Source organism: Leopardus geoffroyi, chromosome B3 (assembly GCF_018350155.1).
Source record: "Leopardus geoffroyi isolate Oge1 chromosome B3, O.geoffroyi_Oge1_pat1.0, whole genome shotgun sequence".
NCBI lineage: Eukaryota > Metazoa > Chordata > Mammalia > Carnivora > Felidae > Leopardus > Leopardus geoffroyi.
Window position 1 is genome coordinate 85,953,420 of NC_059337.1, and position 23,843 is coordinate 85,977,262.

Below are 23,843 nucleotides of genomic sequence, written 5' to 3' on the forward strand. Positions count from 1 at the left end.
ATCAGCTGGTTAAGTGTCTGACTCTTGGTTTTGGCTCAGGTCATGATCTCACAGTTAATGGGTTCAAGCCCTGCATGGGGCTCCACACTGCCCGTGCTGTGCATAGCCTGCTTGGGATTCTCTCCCTCCCCTCTCTCAGTGACCCTCCCCTGCTGACACTCTCTCTTTCTTTCAAAATAAATAAATAAATAAATAAACTTGAAGGCCTGAAGTTTAATCCCCAATTCTGCCCCTAACAAGCCGAGAGACCTAGACAGAGTTGATGAACTTCTCTGGGTCTGCATTTGCTCCTGGATAAAACGAGTGGGATAACCAGATGGATGTTCCTAAGATCTAGTATACTGAAAGTGCAGCAGAACTATAATGTGTACTCCTGATAAGTAAAATGAATCTCTGACCCATACAAGATGTTCCAGTAGGCCTAGAATGTGTGAGTAGTTTCTGCCTTGCATCACAGAGAAGCTTTAAAGTTACAGAATGGTGTGGCTTCAGAACCATTTTGGTAAATAGAATTAACCACTTGTTTAGACTATATGAGAGCATAATTGCTATTTGTAGTATAAATATTTATTTCTGGTATAAATATCATTTTCCATCTTAAGATGAGATTGTGACCTTAAGAGATAATACTAATTCCATCCTTTGTTGCTAATGTATCACAACTAATACATTACTTAAGTGAGAATATTTCAAAGTAACACTGTGGCCTTATTCTAGGGATCTCGATTATAGCCTTAATCTAATCTTGTGGTCATTAAAAACAAAAACAAAAATGCCCTAGATGGCTCCCTGAATCATTCCTCTCTGTAAGATACCACAGACATGGGCTATATTCTCTGTTCTACACACACACATTTTAAATAAGTGGTTTAAAATATATTTATTTTTTTTAAGTTTATTTCATTTATTTTGAGAGAGAGAGCATGCTCATGCAAGCAGGGAAGAGGTAGAGAGAGAGGGAGGAGAGAGAATCCCAAGCAGGCTCTGAGATGTCAGCACAGAGCCTAACATGGGGCTTGATCTCACGAACTGTGAGATCATGACCTGAGCTGAAATCACGAGTCGGATGTTCAACTGACTGAGCCACCAGGGTGCCCCCCAATTTTTTTTTTATTTTAAAGAAAGAGATGAGCTTCTTTTCAGGTTTAATGTTCCCACTTCTCTCAAACTCTAGATGAAAATAGTGTTTGTGCCTGGGATTTCTCTTGCAGGTAGCGATTCATTCTTCAATGAGTGGACCAGATCCATACCCAGTTACCTGTAGTTCATTGTTTATCATGTCTATAATCCATAGTGGGCTGAATATGAGGAATATAAATGATGAGATGAGATTGAAGGAGAGAAAATTATGGGTAGGAGGAAGCAAATGATTAAGATGGAAATGGTGGTCAGGAGCCTCGGTTGTTCCCCCCCAGGTGCTTTGTTGACAGACAAAAAAAACCCCAACTTTTCTATCAAACTCCACCTGAATTCTTTCAACTACAATGATGCAAAGAAAATGCACGCTAATTATGAGCAGGAACATTATCTATTAATATGTTAATGAAGCAGGTTTGCTAATGGTAAAAGACTTGAATTTTAATAAAATTTTAAGAGCTTCTTGATTACGTGTTTGTTAGTCGATATGATCATTTAAAATTATCTCTAGGTGGCTTTACATGGAATAAAACCTACATTAGAACTGTATTCTAAACAGGCCTTAATGAAGCAGGTGAGGATACCATCTGTGACATAAACACTGTCAGCCAGAAATTCACTTCAAAAGAAATGTAAACTAGTTAACAGGAAACATGTTATCATATCTGCCAGTAACAGCTTTCAATGTAGGTAATTTATTTATGCATTTACTTGCTAATTTTTTCAAACATATTTGCTTATGAAAATAATGTTCGATTGAATTAATGGATACGACCTTTTAATATTGGGGGGATTTTTTCATTAAGAAAAAAACAAAAAAAAATCCTCTAGTGTCCTGTTTCGACAACATCACATACATAGATACAAATAGTTTTATCTGCCTAAACCAATGCAGTTTGAGAAAAGATGGAGAGTCACCAAAAACCCCAAAGTCAAATCAGAATTAGCATAGATGCTAGCTCCTATGAATGGGAGAAATTGTGTTACCTGTTCTCCCAGGTTCTCTACTGGTAATCCCTCTCTGTCTAGAAGGTGGGTGAAGTCGTTTGGCTTCAGCCTTCATTTTGCACATTAGAATCTGCACAAGGTCCTGATTAGTGTTTGAACCTGGATTATAACCCAGGGCTTGTGAAGACAGGGCAGATGCTGAGGAGGCTGAATGGAGCCCCAGGGGTAGAACAGGGTGAGGTCGGCCTTGGAGTCTCTGAGGGGTGTGTGCAGTGGGCTTTGTTGTATCACGGAGAGTGGGGAATGGGGTCCAGGTGTTGTGGGCCTGTGTCTTCTCCATTACATATGAGGCAGTGATATAGGTGTTAGTGAGGGAAAGTGAAAGTTAATCCTGGAAACCAAGGAAGGGTGACTAAGACCCTGGTCTCAGATACATGAAGTGCCCATATGTTACTGGGCCAAGAAGGAAAGCAAGCGGAGCAGGTAGGGGATGGAGTGAGGAAGAGCAGGTATCACTCACCCTCGCCTCGTCACTCAGAGCTTTGAAGAGAGGCTTCGAGGAGAGGTTATGACATGACAGGAAATCACTTTAGAAGGAGCGGCCCCATCTGAGAAACCAGAGGTGCTTCTTCCTGACAATTCCTTCAGTAAAGGTGAGGATGATTCACCAGTTTCTCTTAATTTTAAGTCATGGCATCAATAAAACATACTTCTGTGGTAGTCATTAGAAATTGCTAATACTCTCTTTCATTCTTTAGTGTTATTAATGAGGTTTTTTTTAGGTCTTTTTTTTTTAAGGTTGTTAAGAAACAATTCAGGAAAGTAATTGGCCATTTAAATGGCTTCTAATTGGGCCCTGCGTGAGTTTCTTTGAGGGCATGCTGCCCTCTAGGGGTTGAAGCACACAGCAGATGGGAGGATTTCAGAGGGGTGGGAGCCTTGTCTGAGGGGATGAAGTGCTTTCCAAGACGAGTTTGATTTTTCGTAAAAATGATTCAGTCTTTTTGCATTTCAGCTCTAGAAAAAATTTATTTTATAGAAAGTATTACCTATTCTAAAGGCCCTAAATAAAGCAACGTCAGATTCACATACATTCCTGGGATTTTTCCTTTCTTTTTCTTTATTTAAGATTTAGTATTTCAAGATTTAGTACTGTATTTTTAATATTTAGTATTTGGTTGGGTGTTGGGGGGCACAGAGAAAATGTATAGGCATTTTTGAAACCATAATTTTGCCCCAATTCCTAATTATTCAGTGCAAATTGTCCTGCCCTTTATTGGTGGTGACTTTCTGTGGGCCTTTCCATATCCAGCCACATTTAACTCTCAATTTTACAGAGCTGTTAAGAGCCCGAAGTCAGTGAAAAGCAGACCCTCTATCTGAACCCAAGTTTCCTCATTCCAAAATCAATGCACCTTCCTTTCTGCTGCCAGAAAATACAACTGGCTATCACTTTGCTTGTAAACAACTTGCTAACTCTTTTCTTTTTGCACAATACTCATGGCTTTAGTTGTTTGTTTGTTTGTTTGTTTGTTTGTTTTTAATGACAGGACTTACAGATAGACAAATATATGACAACCATACAATTTGTCATTTGGGGATACATTTATCCAAAACCTCAATTTTGCCTAGAAAGGAAACCAATCATGAAAATTTGTATTGCGGTACAGGCCAAGGCCCAGAAAGAGAAATTCAGGTCTAAAAGATTCAGGGAGTGTCCAGAAAAACTTAGGATAACCACTGAAAATAAAACTGCAGGCACAGGGTAGACTGTAAGAAAAAAATGGCAAAAGATAGTTAAATAGTACAATTCTGACAATCTGCAGCTAAAGTGCTTCATACATCATAGAGGCACAAATCAGAGAATTGTGGAACTTTCTAGGTGAGATCTTTGCCCCCTCCTCAGAGGGTGCTCCCAGCTGGGACACTTCTCTTTTCCCCCCCTCTCCCCACCCCTCCCCATTCTAACAACATCAGCAACAAAAAGGTCAGGAAAGGCCGTAAAACGCTTCTTGTTGCTACAGATGCCGTGTTGGTGGAGAGTTTGTGGAATGGAAAGCCACAGCACGGTGAAGGGGAATTCTCAGAGTAGGAAGTAGCTGCAGCTGGCATTTTACACACAGTGTACCCTATACACACACACACACACACACACACACACACACACACACCTGCATCAGGAATCTTAGATTTGAAAAGGACATTACCAATTGGTTTTCTAAGCCAACTATCTAAAATGCACAAATCCTTGTCTGAGCTTCCCTAGTCTAATGCTCTCAATTTTAGCAATTTCTTGCTTAAATTACATTCACTTAAATCTGCCTTTATCTTGAAATCCGTTAGTCTTAGCTCTGGTTGGTGCTGGTGGATTCAACAGCAAACATTTACAGTAAGATATATCTTTCCTAAAGCCTGGCTCACAATACATAATCACAAAGAAAAACCCTAGGTCCTTCCTATTCCCCAATTCCCACCATCTATTACTAACATATTGTACAGAGTACCCACAGACCAGCATGGTTGCTTTTCTGATATTGGTGTTGATGTTATCAGTTATTTTCACTCTTTTTTCAGTTTCTGAAAGCATCTCTTAAAGTGGAAAAACCAATGCTGACATATGTTCAAACAAGCAGTCCAGCTGTAGAGGGTCCCTTTCTTTTGCAAAAGGAACCGCTAGAGGGAGAAAAAAAGTCTGATATTTAATATTTGAAGGTGCCTTGGAAAGTGGTCTGACATATGCTCTTCTCTTCTGAATCAGAGCTTCTTTTAAACAAACTAGGTATAAATCAATCTGCTAGTGTGTGTGTGTGTGTGTGTGTGTGTGTGTTAACAGAGAGAGAGAGTGATTTGGGTCTTTATTCCACACTTTCCCTTCTGGCCTAACCTAATACATCTTGCTACAATTTCAGGCCAGTTCCTCTTGTCCAGACCTCAGTCAAAACTGACTATAGCTACTTACCACCTCCACACCCTCCTCCCCATCTCTTCTTCCTTTGTAGGTGTTTGAGTAACTTCTCTTCCCATAGAAATTTTCCCTTAGCCTTGGAAATTTCACTCTCAAATCTTTCATAAATTTAATTATCTTTTTCTGGGAAATACGGCTTCAGAAAAATGGAGATGTAATATTCATCACCTTTATCTAATGTTGAAATTAAAGAGAGATATCCCAAAGTTTATAAAGTGTTAGAATTTTTATTGTTTCTTAACACTGGATTTCTTATAGCTCATCTTCTTTTGTCAAGTGTAGTCATCTCTGTCCTCATTTTACATCTTTTTTTTAAGTTTATTTATTTTGAGAGAGAGTGTGCAGGAGGGGCAGAGAAAGAAGAGAGACAGAATCCCAAGCAAGCTCCAGACTGTCAGCCTAGAGCCTGAGTCGGGGCTCAAACCCATGAACCGTGAGATCATGACCTGAGCCAAAATCAAGAATCAGTTGCTCAACCAACTCAGCCACACAGGCACCCCTCATTTTATTTTATTTTTTTAAAGTTTTTTTTTAACGTTTATTTATTTTTGAGAGAGAGAGGAGACAGAGTATGAGCAGGGGAAGGGCAGAGAGAGAGGGAGACACAGAATCCAAAGCAGGCTCCAGGCTCTGAGCTCTCAGCACAGAGCCCGACGTGGGGCTCGAACTCACCGACCTCGAGATCATGACCTGAGCCGAAGTAGGCCGCTCAACCGACTGAGCCACCCAGGCGCCCCGGCACCCCTCATTTTAAACCAGTATAAAATCAAAGCACTATTACTGATAAGCATATCAACTTGTTTGGGCATTAAAAACTAAAGGGCCCAAAGTAAACTTACTGAGAAGAGATTTCCCAAGAAAATGCTATATCTCCTCTTGCTTGTTCTCCTGGAGATTGGTTTCATTCTAATTCAGGACCAGGAATGAAGGTTTATGAATTCTCCAACCCAGGCCCAACCCCAGTCATCCCAGTGGAAAAAATGTTAGAAGCTTGATGCACTTCTCAAACCAATGTCTGCTGAGGCCCCCCTGGGGACACTCAAACCCAGTTTACCTAGGCTTGGTCTTACTTAGAACATTGCTGCTTTGTGCATTCAGACACATTGTACATACATTTCTCAAAAGACTCATGTGCCAACCACTGTACTAGGTGCTGATAATACAGAGGTGAACAATTTATGTGGTGCCTGTCTTCAAGGAAGGTGGGAGAAGTAAATAGATGATTATAGAAATGTTGTTAGACTGTGCCGTGGTGGGGAAGCAGTGAGTGCTGTGCAAAGATTGAGGAGGTCCCCTGAAGCTGAGTTGGATTGGGGGACAGTCAGGAAAAACCTCTCTGAGGAGGATATGGTTGAATCAAGGTCTGAAAGATCCTTTGAAGAGGGAGTACTCATGAAGAACTAGAAAGAGTTTGATGTCTTTTTTAAAAAATTGTTTTAATGTTTATTTATTATTTTTGAGAGATAGAGACAGAGCATGAGTTGGGGAGGGGCAGAGAGAGAGACAGAGAAGAAGACACAGAATCTGAAACAGGCTCCAGGCTCTGAGCTGTCAACACAGAGCCCAGCACAGGGCTTAAGCTTGGGAACTGTGAGATCATGACCTAGGTCAAAGTCGGACACTCAACTGACTGAGCCACCCAGGTGCCCCAAAAGAGTATGATGTCTTTAAAGAACTAGGGGAGGTTCAGTATAACTGACTATACCATGTGTGGAGAGGGGAGATTTGGTGAGTGTAGGTCATTGAGGGGGAAGAGTGGTTTATGGCAAGAAATGAGACTAAATTATATTCCATGTAAGGAAGTTTGAGAGTGATTCTATGTAGCGAGTAGCCACTATAGGGTGTTAAGCAGATAAGCAATGTGATCAGACATGTATCAATTAAACATCAGTGGAGTATAGCGTGGAGAAGAAAAGTAAAAATAGAAGCAAGGAGGAGACTGCAATAACCCAGCTGAGAGAAGACAGTGGCCCATATACTGCAATGAATCTGGTGCCCTGCCTCTGGGCCTATGACTGAACCAGGGTTTCTAGAAATCATTATGTCTTCCCTCTCTCATTCCCTGAAGAAGATAAGTCTTTTAGGGTGGATCAATTTGTTATTGTTGTGTATTAATGTTTCTTATGATATGTATTTTATGATGTTTTGACATGTTGGGTCCTTGTGGACAGGGGAGGGACTGCCCTTCCCAGGTTTAGCTAATTCCTAGAGATAGCAACTTGCCTTTCATATGCATACCTATTGTATGCAAACTAACAAATCCAGAGACTGTACTCAAAAACCACCCCATCTTTCTCACTTTTATATTCCAGGAGGCAATATTCCTTTGCCCTAACTACCCCAGGGCTAGGTACTGGACACCTAGGGACCACCCCTATAGACTAGGGCCCACTGAAACAATTCAAACTATGCAGCCCTATGCCTGATCAGCTGTTTACCCTGCCTTACTCATTCCTTCCCACACAAACCATAAATAAAGGCTTTTGCCCATATTTCCCCTCGCTCCTTCTGCCTCCTATCTGACCCTGTGCTTCCGCATGTTGCCCTGTGTGGTGTGGAATGTCTCTCTCCTCTTCAAACAGTGAGTAACAAACCACCCTTTCAATGGCAATTGTCTCCTGTTCTGTTGTCTTCACCATTCCTGAATAAAAATCAAATCCTGGGTATGTTTTAAAACAAGTTGTATTTCACCTAGATGAGCTTCATGCTGTCTAAGAAAGTCTTGAGAATCCATGACTAGTTTTCCTTAGACCTAAAGTGCTATAGTTTTATTCAGTGCTCCTAACATGCCACCCTACTTACATCATCTATCATAGTTTTATCAGTTCTGGAGGTGACTTAGTGGTCTTTTGTGCATCTTAAATTTTTTTTTAACATTTATTCATTTTTGAGAGTGAGAGAGACAGAGCGTGAGTGGGGGAGGGGCAGAGAGAGTGGTAGACACAGAATCAGAAACAGGCTCCAGGCTTTGAGCTGTCAGCACAAAGCCCAACGTGGGCTCAAACTCACAGACCAGGACATCATGACCTGAGCTGATGTCAGATGCTTAACCGACTGAGCCACCCAGGTGCCCTTGTGCATCTTCCATATAGGTAGTATTAGATTTAACAATTTGGAGATCATTAGTGGCCTTGATGCAAAGAGTGTCAGCAGAATGCTGGAGCAAATGCTGATTAGAATAAGTTTAAAGGAGAGTATATCCTTTGACTATGAAAGAATTAGCAGCAATAGGAATTACCCTTCAACTACAAATAACTAAATGCATGATAAAATAGATGAAACAATGGTTTTCAGACATTGGACAAAAGATAGCACAGGACTCTGGTCACTGAGAGAAGGCAGATGAGATGAGCTTTATGATCTCCCAGCTTATTGTTTACAGCCAGTTTTCAGGTCATACTCTAGGGAGGGGGAGCCCAAAGAGCCTAACACTCCTACTGAATTGAAGAGATTAAGATCAAAATTCAGGGATATCAAGATAGCTAGGATTTTTAAGGCAACATACTGAAAAGGAGGTGCTTCACAGAGAAAAGCCCTGAAGATATCCACAGGAACCCTCTAGAGTCTTTGGCTAACATTGATCTGCACTTAAATGAGAGAAACTCCCCAAGGCCAGGGAAAAGAGCCAGAACAATTTCTGGAGATTGCATAGTGTTGGAAGGCATTCATGTTCCCACCAATCAAAATGAGGAGATCCCATAATACATTGGTTGGAGTCCTCAGAAGGGTCTTGGCTTAGTGATAGAACTAAATTAGTCCAGAATAAAGCCTGTTCTGGACCCACTCTAAGAAAGCTTAAAATCAAACCTTTTTCAAAAGGATCAAAATTATCTACAAGTACCTTAATTGGATGCCAGAAAAAATTCAACAATCTTTAATGGAATACAATACAGTACAGTAATAAGTAAAGCAAAATTCACAACTCTTCATCCAATTAAAAATTACCAGGCCTTCAGAGGCACCTGGGTGGCTCAGTCCGTTAAGTGTCTGACTCTGGATTTCAGCTCAGGTCATGATCTCACAGTTTGAGGAATTGAGACCTGTTGCACTTTTAGTGCAGAGCCCGCTTGTGGTTCTCTCTCCCTCTCTTTGCCCCTCTGCTGCTCTCTCTCTCTCTCTCTCAAAATAAATAAATAAACTTTTAAAAAATTACCAGCCTTTCAAAGAATCAGTAAAATTTGATGTACAATCAGATTAAAAAACAATCAATAGAAACAGAACCAAAATGACAGGGATCATGGAATTCATAAACAAGGACCTTAAAACAAGTAATATAAATCTTATAAACATGATCAAGGATGTCAAGAGAAATGTAAACTTAATTAGGAGAGATATGCAAGATACATATATATTTTTAAAAACCAAATATAATTTCTAGAAATAAAAAAAATACAGTACTGGAAAGATAAGTGAATTTTAAGACACTGTAAAAGAAAGTAAACTTGAAGCACAGAGGGAAAAAACCCCACAACCTCAATGAATTGTGGGGCTAATAAAAGTGTCTAATATATGCATAATTGGAGTCCCAGTGGAGAGGAGACTTGGGGAAGAGAAGAGGACATAAAATATAACTGAAGAAATAATGACCAGAAAAAAATCCAAATTTCTTGAAAGTGACAAACCCATAGACATAAAAAGATCAAGAAACCCCAAACAGAATAAACATAAATTAAACTGCTTTAAGGTATATCATAATCAATTGTTGAAATCCAGTGATAACAGGAAAAATCTTTAAAGCATCCCAGGGAAACAAGACAAGAACGACAGCCGACTTCACACCAGAAGACAACAGCACAGTATCTTTGAAGTGCTATAAGAAACAAAATCACGTCAATCCAGAATCCTATGCCCAGTGAAAATCTTTTTCAAAAATAAAAGTGAAATAAAAACATTCTAAGACTGCTCTTACTTCCTGACTCTACCACTGTGATGAATGCAGTTGACTCTTCCTCAGCAGTTTTCTCACAAGACTTTCAGGATCGAGCAATTCTTGGCCAAGAAACAAAAGCAGAATCATCCCATTCCCTAATTTGGATGGATTTGGATGAAAACTGATAACAAAATCAGGTACAACTCCAAGAGGAAACACTGGAGAAGAACCAAGCTGGGTCTCTGAGGAATAGCACATGAGATGGCATACATATTGTATCTGTATTATAGTCAGTAGTGTCTTATCATATCAAGCTGAAAACATCACAACTATCTGAACAGTCAGATGTATTTTATTGGGAAAATGATTTTTCTCTGTGTTTCTATGCTTCTTTACTGTTAGATTGGTTCAGTAATAACTATGTGAGATCTTCTGTTTGAAAAAAAAAAATTAAGGCCAACAAAAGCTAAGATTGTTTATTGCCAGTAGCCCTATGCAGAAAGATATAATAAAGGATTCTTGGATGTACACAGAGAAAGAAGAATGCCAGAAATGGTAAATATGTGCATAAATACAGAAGTGTTTTCTTATTAAAAAAATTATTTAAAATATAATTATTTAAAGCAAATCTACCAACAGTGTATTACAGGCATACACAGAAGCAAAGTATATGAGAACAACAGTACAAAGGAAGAGGGGAATTTGGAAATATACCATTGTAAGGTTCTTAAATTATATGTGATATGGTATAATATTTTTCAAAAGTAAACTGTGATATATTAAAGATGTATACTGGACTCCCTAGAACAACCATTAATCGAAAAAACCAAAACAAGTATAATTCGTAAACCAATAGTGGAGATAAAATGGAATCATTAAAAAAAAGGCAGGATAAAAGGTGTGTGGAAACATTTTGCAGATGATGGAAATGTTCTATAACTTATTGTGGTGGTTGTTATATGATGTTTACATTTTTCAAAAACCAACAAATTGGTGAATTTTATTGTATGTAAATTATTCCTCAATGAAGATAATAACAAGAGAGAATGGGAGAGAAATTGATAACTGTGAATACAGACAAGTACTTAAAGAGTTTTGCTAAAAGGGGATACTTGTTGGCAAGGGAAGGGTCAAGAGAAAATACTTTTATTTTTAAAATGGAGAGACAGCAGTATGTTTGTATGCTGATAGGAATGATGCAGTAGACAGAAAATTATAATGTAGAAGCAAGAGAGCAAATTGCTGGAGTGATATCCTTGAGGTAGACCATTCATCTATGCTTACCGTTGGGAAGACAGAATATAAGAGCAGTTAAGACAGTGTTGTGGTGGTAGAACTCTATGGATTCTCTCCCTTCTGGTTACTTCAGTTTTGGTGAAATAGGAACCTGAGTTTAAGACTGGGGAGCGGGGGAGGCGGGGGAGAGGTGGGAAGTTGATGAGAAACAAAATAGTATGAAACAGGCAAGGAGGATAATGGGAGGATGACTGGTCTAGAGATATCTAGCATGATGGCCTGGAAACATTAAGGACTCATTTGAAGTTGGTGGCCATAAATTTATTATTTTTGTTTTGTTTTGTTTTAAATTAATTTTTTAATTTTCAAGTTAACATACAGTGGTTTCAGGAGTAGAACCCAGTGATTCATCACTTCCATACAACACCCAGTGCTCATCTTAACAAGTGACCTCTTTAATGCCCATCACCCATTTAGCCCATCCCCTCACCCAACACACCTCCATCAACCCTCAGTTTGTTCTCTGTATTTAAGAGTCTCTTATGGGGGCGCCTGGGTGGCGCAGTCGGTTAAGCGTCCGACTTCAGCCAGGTCACGATCTCACCATCCGTGAGTTCGAGCCCCGCGTCGGGCTCTGGGCTGATGGCTCAGAGCCTGGAGCCTGTTTCCGATTCTGTGTCTCCCTCTCTCTCTGCCCCTCCCCCGTTCATGCTCTGTCTCTCTCTGTTCCAAAAATGAATAAACGTTGAAAAAAAAATTAAAAAAAAAAAAAAAAGAGTCTCTTATGGTTTGCCTGCCTCTCTCTTTTTTATCTTATTTTCCTTCCCTTCCCCTATGTTCATCTGTTGTGTTTCTTAAATTCCACATGAGTGAAATCATATATTTCTCTGCCTGACTTATTTCTCTTAGCATAATACACTCTAGTTCCATCCACATTGCTTCAAATGGCAAGATTTCATTCTTTTTGATTGGCCATAAATTTAAAGTGAGACCAGTCGATATGATTCTGTGTTTTTCTCTGGCCATATTGTGACGACCACAGGTGCAGAGTAGATAGAAAGTTGGATTCTACAGGAGTTACAGATTTTGCCTTGAGTACAATGAAGTGAGAGGGGTCAGAAGGTTGAGGATATGTTCAAATGATAATGCTTGTTGAGGAATTTGAGTTGGGTAAGGAGGAAAATGAGGGCATCAAAGGATTGGGGGATACTGAAGGGTGGGAGAACCAATGGATTGGAATCAGAAGCCTTAAAGATGTACATACCACTTGAGTCAGCAATCCATATTTAGGAACTTATCCTTAGCAAATATTGATACAGATGCACCATACCTATAAGAATGTTCATTTCAGCATGTAACAGTAAAAATTGTATTATATAATACAATTATACAAGTATTTATCAGTTGAGAGCTGATTGAATAAATCTTGGTCCTAAATTAAAAGCAGGTTTTGTGTGGTTGTGTGATTATCTGTCAGGTAATATACAAGGCTATGCTGTGGATTTAGCTGGAAGCTGGATCAATGAATTTATTTCCTGGCATTACAAATTACTGTTGCTTGTCCTTCCATTGCTCTAATACCCGTATTATTTTATAACTAGACTTTCTAGAATAATAAGGAATAAAGTAAATGAGAATGCAATTAGTCCTCGCAATGGTTTTTATCACCTACAGAAGGTGTCATAGAAGAGTGGCCTCCATGGAAATAGCCCTCAAATTGAGCAGGTAAACACAGTGTCCTTTCTCAGTCCTGATGATCATTGCTCATGGTGCATTCTGGTGCCCTCCTACTTGACTGTAAAGTTGGGTGTTGACCACTCTCCCAAAGGTCACCGAGAGCCTACGGTTTGGGGTTTTCAAACAAACGGGAAAATACCTAGCTCCTCTTCTGGAGTCTATAGCAAAGAACATATAGTATGTATAGCATATATTTTATAGTATGAAATGTCACACTGTGATATTTCTTCTTCTGGAAATGTAAAGGAATAATGACAATAATTGTAAGCATATATAATGTTTGGTCATAAATTAGACATGTGTGAATCACAAATGTGGTAGATTGTTTCACTATTAAAAAATATCCATTGTCCCTCTCTCCCTGTTGATATTAAGCCTGACCATGTGACTGCTTTAGTTATTTAAATGTGAGAAATGATATATGCCCTTTTCCATCAGAAGCTTTAACAGCCATTGTATGATTCTGCCATGTTCTCTTTCTCCTCTGAAATGTCCTATTTGGGGGATTATTCCTTTTGCCTAAGTCTGAATGAAAACAAAACAGTGAAGGGCTGTAGGGACATGTAACATAAATAAGAAACAATAGTTTGTAATTAAGCTACTGAGGTGTTGGGGTTATATGTTCATAAAACTTAGTCCAAGCTGACATCTATGATAAACTAAACAAACCGAACATTACACCGGATGTATGTAAAAGCCTTAAGTGCATTCTGCAGAACGGAGTGAGGACTACATTTATTCAGTGCCAACTATCATACACTATCCATGCATTCAATACTCATATTAACCATATGTGATACATGGTGTTATCTCTAGATGAAGATTGAAGGGAACAAAGCTAGTAGTAATTTCACACAGTTAGTATGACAGCCAACATTCAATTGTTTCTTTCCAAATCAAAGCTCAATCAATTCCCAAGTCCACATTCTTTGCACTCTTTCATACTGCCTTCTGAGTAAAGGAATTCTGAGTTTAGTTGCAGCTTTAGATAGTATGGACCTAGGTGAATTCTTTACTTGTATTCCAACTAGTGTGGGAAAAATTTGTAGACAAGGTAGGAGTTCTACAATTGGAGCCATGTGCAGAAAGAAAAAGAGCTAGACTTGTAGTGTAGGGCATTTCTCAGCAAAACACAGGCTAAAACCAAGTTCCAAGGCAGGAGTATGATGGCTGCATGATGAAGCACAGTAGACTTTGAGATGGTCTGCAGATTCCAAGCTTTAGCGTGTGAGAGTTGTGGCAGGTGAGGCAGTCTTGCTGAAGACCCCCTAGAAATAGAATGAAGGGAAGTCCTGAAGAGTCATGGGGTTATGGGATGGTAGAACCTTGTTAAAGTGACCATAGATAGCTATGTTCATAGGATTAAGGGTCAACTTAAAGAGAATTAATTTGGATCTTGGGGGTAAGTATTTTGGCCCTGGTCTTTCTTACATGCAATGATGATCTATTACCACATTTGTGCAGAACTATGGTATTAGCTGCTAGGAAGTTAGAGTAATCAACCTTCTTTGGATCCCAAATCCCCACACTTATATTCCTATGCTTAGACAAGTTTCTTAGCCTCCCTCTGCTGTCTACAGATTAGCTGGTGGAGGCATCACATAGTGGCAATGATGGGAGAAAGCTCATGTTAAATAGTCTGCACAGGTGCCTTTTCAGAGGGCCTGAAGGCAACTAAACATTCTAACATCAATTTAGAATAAATCATTCCTTTGCCTTCTAAGGCTTCACAGACATGGGTTTTGGGTAGTGAGCTTTCTGAAGCCTTTGACTGACTGGAAGCTGGTGAATTACAGCTTCCCTGGAAACCTTATTGCCCTGTTTGAACTCATGCCAAGTTTGAAACAAACAGCCAGATTCTTCTGTCCAAGTCCTTTTGTCCTGCTTCCTAGTCTGGTTTTTACCTTGCTAATGGCAGAAATGGCTGTGATTCCCAATGCATGACTCTTGATAGGGGGAACAATCTGAGGCTGCAGAGAAGAAGGAACTGAAGGATAAAGGGGAATTGTTCTTTCCAAACATATATCATCTCTATCATTTCTCTTTGTGGTTATAATCTGCAGTGACACAAATGAGATTTCCCCCCCTGTACTTTTGATAGCTTACTTGAGTCCCTACTCATTACACTATTGTATTAACAAGAATTCAAGTGTCATATGAAAATAGCTACATTTAAAATCATAGCTTATTTATACATTTCTGTATTTTTCATATTATCTTACAAAGAAAATATGTTAGTTCTGGAGTGAGAAAACCAGTATCCATCCTAAGTAGGTCTGACAAGTGAGGTTATAAATTAGAGTTTTTCTTTCTCATTAAAAGAACTGAACATTCCCCAAATCTGCTTCATCTCCACTTACATATGTATCACATGCGTGTATAAAATATTGACAAACTTAAAATTTAAAGGTTAGCAGGACAGTCATGGAATTAGGTTGTTCAGTTGGTCGGCATACCTAACGTATTTGAGGGCACGTTCACGTTCCTCTCAGTCAGTGACAAGTTAGGTGAAGAAAGAGAACATTCTTGTCATGTTTCCTGGACAACAAAATTCTGGGAGCTCTATTTTATTCAGTTAGTCCCCTCTGGCCCCCATACACCAAAATGGATAAAATGATTACCTTAAGATAATGTTTCATCTACAAATATAGAAAATAAGAAAATCCTACCCTATCTCTACCTTTTGGCTCAAAAATGTAGCATTTCCTGTAGTGAATCAGGAGCACCATTGACTGAGTCCATCAGTGTGATTAGGCAGTAAAAAGAGTTTCCCAGAAAGGCAGTTACTTCTTTACTCCCCACACCAGGTTTCTTTTGTCATTTCCTGATATGCTGTGTTTCTTGCTCTCTATTTCAATTTTATTGTAAAAAAAGCTCTTGTCATTGCACTAATGCTTTTCTGACAGATTCTGACCCTGACATATGATGATTCAGGTTGCCCCTAGTTGAGAATTTACCTCCCAAGATATAATGTAAATGTAAGCTGATAACTTCCTTAGGAGGAAGAGCTGATTGCTAAACACATTATCCTTCAAAAAAGCTGGAGGAGGAAGGTGTAACAGACATCTCAGGTGAGAGATTCAAAGACCCTTTTAATGGATTGTTCCGCACTTTTGTCTCCAGTTTAATTTGCAAACAGCCTCCATTACCCTCCTAGTAAATTCTGCCAAGTATGCTATCCAGCCCCTAGGAAAGAAGGAATGGGTGGGGGGCAGTTGGTATTGGAAGGAGAGAAAAGGGACCATCCAATTCAGAGCTTTTAGCTAGGAAACCCATTTGAAAACCTGTTGACTCATAAAAGACCACCCAGTCAGAATGCAGAAGGAAATTAAGCATGACCAAGGTCCCCTCAAATGTTCTTCCCATAACACTACTCACAGAAGCTATATTGAAACTACAGGATCTTTTGAAATTACATGACCTCAATAAGACCTAGAGATTTTTATTGGTCCATAGGGCAGGGTATTGAAAAGAAAATGTGCTTTTACCTCTAAAATACGATGTTACCTTTCTGGATAAACAATAAAAATTTTCCACTGGACATGGTTAGAAAAAATAAGAATCCCTGTGTTTTTGAAATTTGGGGGTACATGTGTGACTATTTAATAGTCTAATTGATTCTTCCTGGTTAAATCACCACTCTATGGATCAGCATTGAAGAGAATGCTGTGTGTTTTGTTATTGAGCATGAATGGTGGGTACAAAGAAGAAAGGGGAATGTCATATACCTTTAGTTATTAATCTGGAGTGGGGGATTAAAGGTGAGTTAACAGATGCAGAATTGGAATTCTAAAAATAATTAAGGAACCATTTAGTAAATCCTTTTCTACATCGTGATTTGGGAAAATGATGAGTGACCTAGAACAATAAAATTTCTCATGCAGATTTTGAAGAGTAAACAATGCAATCACATCCATAGAAATGATCATGCCCTGAGGGAGGGAGAGTACTTTCTCAGCATTTCAAAAAGTCCTCTGACTATTGTTCCTGTTCACAGAAAACCTGCTTAGGCTGGTTAACTGAAACATGCAGAACAGATAAACATGGTTAACAAACTATTTAACCATGCTAAGCCAATAATTATCTTGCCTGAACATTTTATTCCTAAGTCTAAAATGCTTTAAAGTAGTAAAGTGTGTGTGTGTGTGTGTGTGTGTGTGTGTGTGTGTGTAAGAGACAAGTTAATTGTGTGTGTAAGAGGCAAGAGAATAACAAACATCTAAACACCATTGTTAGAAAGGAAGGTATAGGTTAACCCAGGCTCAAACAACTTCCTTCTACCCATCAGTAGCACATTATCTAAGATTCTAAAGTGCTAAATTGGTCAGATAAGAGACTTGCTAAGATGTAAGATCCTCTGAACAATGAGAAAAGAAAATTGAAGTGAAAATTGCAATCTCCACCCACAAGACACTTAAGTGAGATGAAAAGTGTTTACAGTGGAAGAAAAGAGAGAAAATGTGAAGAGGATGATATTTAATAATAAAGATAACACTGGAGACCCAGAAGGGAGAAAGATGATTGGGGAAAGGGCTAGCAAAGCCAAAGTCATAAAGCTCCACAGGGGTCTGGGCCTGGGGGTTGGGAGAGCTTAGAGGAGCTTATCAGAGTCAGCAGTGACTCTGCCAAACCCTGAGTGGACAATTGGTTTCAAGGAAGCAGCAGCAGCAGCAGATGTTTTTCTGGAAGAAGAATGGTGGAATGATAGTCACAGGAAAATATTGTGACCTGCAACAAGAGCTGTGTTTCACTGACAGCTGGGCGAGAATGCATACAAACGAACACAGGGGAAACACAGAGGCTGTGTGCAAAAGCCGGAGGTTTGGCAGATGAGGAGAGAGGGAGGGAGGAAGGCAAAAACAGACACGGAAAGATGCTGAAGAACACGTCTCTTAGAGAAGCATCTGTAAGGTAATGAGGACTACCCACTGGGAGAAATAAAATATAAAGAATGGGAAATGGGTCTGCCACGTAGTGAAACGTGGGATCTGAAACTAGAATGCTCTCGTTCAGACCCTCTCTTGTCACTCACTAGCTGTGTAACCCTGGACAGGTTACTTATAACCTCTTTGGCCTTTAGTTTCCTCATCTGTAAAGTAGGAATAGCAGTACCATCTCATGGGGTTGTTGTGAAAACTGAATGAGTTTACTGAGTAAAAGAACTTAAAATATTGCCTGGTGTCCGGGAAACATCAATAACATTAGCAACTACCGTGATGTCATGTCAACAGCTTCTGTGCACAGCCCGTGGTATCCATAAGACTAATTTATGATGAGGGCGCCTGGGTGGCTCGGTTGGTTAAGTATCTGACTCTTGATTTCAGCTTCAGGTCATGATTTCACGGTTCTTGAGTTAGAGGCCGAGCAGAGCCTCCTTGGGATTCTGTCTCCCTTTCTCTCTGCCCCTCCCCTGCCCACACTCTCTCTTTCACAAATAAATAAATAAACATTAAAAAAAAAAAGACTAGTTTGAGATAGTTGGGTACTTTATATATTGTCACATCAAGATCACAACTGTCCTCCTTAAAGGCAGTTTGCATGGTGGCTAAATGGGAATTAAACTAAGGATGATGGTAACATTTTAGGAAGTTTACAACTGCTTTAGACAAGTCACGTACCCCCAACCATTGAGCCTCAGTTTCTATCTGTAAAATGGGGGTATTATATATACAATACATAAGGTTTCTGTGAGATCAACGGTGAAAGTGCCTAGAACAATGCCTGGAAGACAGTAAATTTCAACACAGAGTGTGAATCTGCCTTGTGATGTTGGTGATGGACGACAGGCTTGAAACACTCTCATCTAGGCAGGAAGATCAAAACTGTTCTCACAGCTACTTGTAGAGAGGCCTTGGGTTTAGCTTCTCTCATCAGAGCTTGGAAGAACTGATCTTTTAGATCACACAAAAAATTGACATTTACCTTTCTCAGCTTATCTCAGGTGTGAACAGAAGACACATGACAGCCTGAATCTCTAAAATGGGTCAGTAGTGATAGGAATACATTTTAAACTCCCCTACAGCTTTTCCTCTCTAAAGGAAAGGGCCTCAAGGAAAAGGAGCAAGAGGAAGCAGGTAAGAGTTTATACACGAAGGCTCCTGATGCTAAGGTCACATGAAATTTCTGTCCTCCTCCTGCCCAGGACACCAGTTGGCTAGCTGGTGGGCATCTGGCTATGGCTTTGACCACCTCACTAGGAAGCAGTTCTTTCTTAGTGGTTAGACCTCTGGATGAATTTGGCTGAGGACATGCTCTTCCAAAGAGCCTCCTGGGAAGAGGGTCTCTCCATAATTCAGATCCCTCAGTATAGATCTCATATTTAACAGGCTCTCTCCACTTTGCACACCCCAAGACCTACTTTCTCTGGAACTCCAGGAGAAGAAAAGGCAAATGGTGATAATTTTGCACTTTCTCTCGAAGAATATTCAGGTTTTTGCTATCACCAATAGCAGAAAACAAAGCTACAAATCTTTACCTCTATTCTTGGAGAAAACACCCCTTTCTGGAGGAAGGGCATGGAAGAGCCAAGCACCCAGCCAGCTGACCACAGGGCAAGTCCCAACCCAGGCCGTCTTCAGAAATCCTTTCCTCCTTTTCTTTCCCATCTGCTCTGCCAGGGCTAACTGGGAAGCCCCCAGGGTGGTTTCCAATATATGTCTTACAATGTCCAGGCTCCCTCCCCAGCAATCATTTATTAGAAAGAGGTTTTATGATACAAATTTGATAATCTCCCATGCACACTGGCACTGTTCTAATTGAAGTTGTAAGCCCATAAAATTCAAGCCCTTTGTCTTCCTGAAGGCCACAAGGTTTAAAAAGGTTTAAAAAGATACTATTGTCCTCTCTAACACCCACGACATTGTCACCAGGGACTGATTAAACAGAGTCCTGAATCGAAACAGTGCGGATTTTGTCTAGGTCCTTTTCAGGCCTGACAATGCCCTTTTCAGTTCCCAAGACAAAAGGAGGTTTAAGGATCGAGATTCTTCGGAGATAACCGCATCCATATGGAAGGCAAGGTGGCCAGCAGCTGAGACCCAAACACCCCACTCCCTTCCCCCTCAGTCCTCTCTCACTCTCTCCCCACCCCCCAAAATCCCAGGTGATACGCTGCCTCAGTCACCCTATGTCCTCCTGGGGGGGGGGGGGGAGGGACCAGGGTCTCGGACGGGCCCAATGCCTACTCCTCACAGGCCTCATTGAGCCCTTGCTCCCTTCCCTGGATCTGCTGCCTGAACCTGCTCTCCTCAAGCACATCTCCCGGCAGTGGGCGCCAAGGAGACAGGTCGTCACTTTCCTGAGAGTAACCACTTGCACGGGAGGCCCTGCCGCTCCGGATACCGGATACCGAGGTGAAGGGCAGTTGCAAACCCGAAGGGTGGAACACTAGATCTCCTAGCCTAGTGTGCATTGGGAGTGCGGGTGAAGCGAGACTCACCAGCAGATCACACACCTACGTTGGCCCACCAGGGCTCTCCAAAGCGATCTTCCCTCAACTGGCAGCCCTGAGGAGGGTCATTCCCCACACCCTTTGATTTCCTCATTGCCCCACCTCCTCCCCATTCCACTCCTGCCCGGTATGGAGCTAAGAAGAGGCAGGAAGTCACAGATGCCAAGCGAGGCATTCGCAGGCTTAATTGGGGTGTATAAAGTCTCCGGGTGCTCGGGTGCTCTTCGGGCCCCTGTCTTGGGATGCCGCACTCCAGAAAGGGACATCTTGCAACCAGGCCGGCGCTGCTCCAAAGCAGTACACTCTGCCCCCAGCCCAGATGGCGCGTCTCCAGAGAATCCTTATGGAGAAGCTCAGTATGCTCTATCGTGGCCAACCAACCGGGTTGGGCTTTTGGTGTCCGAAACGCCAGCAGCTTCGGGAGCCCAGAGGGGCCTCCAAGTCACTTCGGGCCCAGAGCAACCTCCCACTGATAGGGATCCCAGCTGTTTCCTCTGCTCCCCCCCCCCCCCCCCCCCCCCCCCCGCGCTCCACTCTCCTTCCACCCTTCTCCCTAATGATCTTCCTAAAGTTGTGTCGACGTTGGCAGCTGCCCTCCCACCCAACCTGGGACAGGGGGAATGTACTGGCGCCCTGCACTCGGGTCTGGAAGCATAGCTTCCACTTATGTTCCCGGCCAGCGCTCAAGGGACCCAACCACACACATTTCACTCTCGAACCACAAAGAGGAAAAATATTCTATTTCTTTCAAAATAAGTTGCTTCCCATACAAATAGCTATTTAAAAATATACAAATAAGGTTTAAGCAATAAAATCTAGCTCTGGGGCTGGCGGTCGAGGCAAGAGGCGAGGGGGAAATCTTGGCGAAAGTTCCCCGCGCATTGGCTGGGGAGGGCGGGGCAGGGGACCCCTGCACTGTAGGACGTGGAACCTGCAGAGAGATGGGCCCTGGGTGGGGGGCGTACTTTGCGGATCTCGGCCTCCAGCCCCGCTTTGGCCGCAGAGCCACTCCAAAGTCCGGGGTAGCCCCAAGTGCCCGCCCCCCCCGCAACGGTCTCACCAGTTCCAGGAGACCAGGGCTGGGGGCGCTAAGTGCTGGTAGGCGGGGAAGAGGCCAAGAGCCGAGCAGGGCCCGAAGGCGGCGTAGCCCGGCAGAGGGCAGACAGCGGCTGGGGACGCGCCGCTCTTGTCCTGGGCGGAGGCCGTGCCCATCTCGCCGCTGCCGCCACACGGCTGACCGTCGCGCACCAGCACGGGGACCACCACGCGGCGCAGCAGGCCGGGTGCGGCGCGCAGCTCCGCAGCTGCTGCCAGGTCAGGCGACTCCGCCGTCCCCGGCGCGCCCGGTGCGCGCGCGCGCTTCAGCTTGTAGCGATGGTTCTGGAACCAGATTTTGACCTGTGTGGGCGTGAGGCGAAGCAGGCGCGCCAGCTGCTCGCGCTCGGGCGCCGACAGGTAGCGCTGCTGCCGGAAGCGCCGCTCCAACTCCAGCGTTTGCGCCTTGGAGAACAGCACCCGACGCTTCTTTCTCTTTTCAGCGTCTGAGCCAGGAGACACCGGCCGAGCGGACGGCCGCTGCGACGAGTCGGGCGGGCTGGTCTCTGGGCTGCTCTCGTCCGAGGCTAGGGGCGGCAAAGGAGACACGGCCTGATGAGGCGCCGGCCCCTCCGCACGCCGGCTGCTTCTCGCACGCGCCGAGCCACTGGCCGGAGGGCGCCCCCACTCGCCAGCGGCTTTAGGGGTGAGACCATTTCTTCCCTGGGCCCACATCTGGACACCCACCTCTCCGAATTCAGTGACCTCATTTATTCCACAACCTGAGACCGCGCCCCCTAAGGAACTCACCCCAGGGACCTCTTAAAACAAGTTCATACCGGTAGCTGCGCTAGTGGACGAATTTACCGCAAGCTGGAACACCAACCCAGGCCACCGCCGGGTCTACTGCACGACAGTTTACTGAGGTTTGCAGAACCTTGTAAAGCTAAGTTCTCCAGTGCTGCTCATCTCAGACCGAGGCCTGGAGAACGTAGCCGTGTTCTTAGACATTTAAGGGCGGTTTCTTAAATATTGTGACCTCTAGAAACAGAAATCCAAATCTCGGGCGTTAGTGTCAGGCGCAAGGATCTCCCAAAATGTGCTGACTAGAGCACGAATGGAATAGGGGTTGGAGGAGGACAGAGCCTCCGGTTCCAAGACTGGTTTCGACTTCCCAGTGGCGCATGGGCCGGGAGCGTGGTTCTGCTCCCCTCTCCCCACTCCCGCGGTGGTCCTCCGCTTACTCACAGGGGTAGTGGCCGCGCTCGGATTCCAACCAGGTGGCGCAGGGGCCGGGTTGGGGAGCGCATAGCTCCGGCTCGTGCCTCCGCAGGTGCTGCGCGTCCTGTTCGGGTAAATCCAGGAGGCTGCGCACGGTGAAGCTCAGGCGTCCAGAGGTGGCCATGGCCAAGGAGGGGAAGGAGGCGGGGGGCGGGGCAGGCTGGGAACCGAGGGGCGGCCGGGACGTAGCTGCTACGGGTGGGCGCCAGAGGTGCACGCCATGCGCTGGCTGCTGGGATATTAGCGCGCTTACAGCGGAATCCCTGTTTATATAAACAGCTCTTCCCACCCGGGATGCTTTGAAAGCCGAGGTCCGGGTCTCCAGGGTGTTAAGTACCTGAATGAGTGCTGGACCAAAGACCCCGCGAGCCCGGAAGGTGCCACCTCCGCCCCCCGCCCCGCCCCATCCCCCGCCCCTTGGCGCCCCATTACCTCCCAGAGGCGGCAGGAAGCAGCTCTCGGCATTAGCGATTCTGTCTGATTAGCCCAAAGTGGGGACAGATAATGGGGATTGTTACCAATGAATAACATCTTGGGTGGCGAGCGGTGGTCACCACCCGCCTGTCCCAGCCCTGGCTTCCTCCTCCTCCTGGCTGACACGGGGCCTGGCCCCGCAGGAGCAACGGCTAGGGTGGGGGAGGCATGGGTGGGTTTATGAGTACCCAGGAATTTATTCCCTGTTTGCTTTATTCCTCGAGCTTGTTTGCTAGAGTGTTCGTTTCCCGCAATTATCCGGGAAGTGATTTACAAGGCGGCGTTAAACTAGGGCGCGCTCTCTTTTTGGTTTGGGTCCCTCTAAGGATTCAGAGGCGAGAAATTTCAGGCGGGCACAGAACGAGTGGCCTGGTCCAGTCGGCACCTGGGCTGAGGATTTTGAAGGCCTCTAGGAACCGCACCCCAAACGTTCCCCACCTCAAGGTGTGCTGGGGAAGGGCTGGCAGGAGCTCCGGCTCCGCGCGGATTTCCCCAGACCCGCAGAACGGAGGCGGAATCCGATCAAGCTGTTCTGGTCCCAAGTGCCACCCTCCTTGGCCCGGCCCTACGGCCGCTACCGGTCGTGGGCCCAGGCCCAGTGACTGCGCTCCTCAGAGCCCAGTCCAGGCCCGCTCTAGGAACCCCGGGCAGCAGGGTTTCACGGGGAGGCCCACGAAGGCTATGAGGCCTCTTTGGCGTCGCCAGACCCC

The 23,843-nt window shown here is 43.4% G+C and overlaps 1 protein-coding gene and 1 pseudogene across 2 annotated transcripts; one reads left to right on the top strand and one right to left on the bottom strand.

Annotated features, from left to right (window-relative positions):
- Nucleotides 1–9,497: 9,497 nt before the first annotated feature.
- Nucleotides 9,498–10,610, top strand: LOC123582263 (annotated as a pseudogene).
- Nucleotides 10,611–21,066: 10,456 nt separating this feature from the next.
- On the bottom strand, nt 21,067–23,489 carry NKX2-8 (NK2 homeobox 8). 2 transcript variants are annotated; one of them, XM_045448500.1, is made up of 3 exons: nt 23,092–23,489; nt 22,627–22,888; nt 21,067–21,965 (listed from the first exon to the last, which is right to left on the bottom strand). In XM_045448500.1, the coding sequence occupies exons 1-3, from the start codon at nt 23,188–23,190 to the stop codon at nt 21,400–21,402; spliced, it is 927 nt and encodes a 308-aa protein (XP_045304456.1). In that variant the 5' UTR covers nt 23,191–23,489; the 3' UTR covers nt 21,067–21,399. The 2 variants fall into 2 exon arrangements, with proteins under 2 accessions (XP_045304456.1, XP_045304455.1); XM_045448499.1 differs by having other exon boundaries at nt 22,627–22,891.
- Between the last annotated feature and the right edge of the window lie 354 nt (nt 23,490–23,843).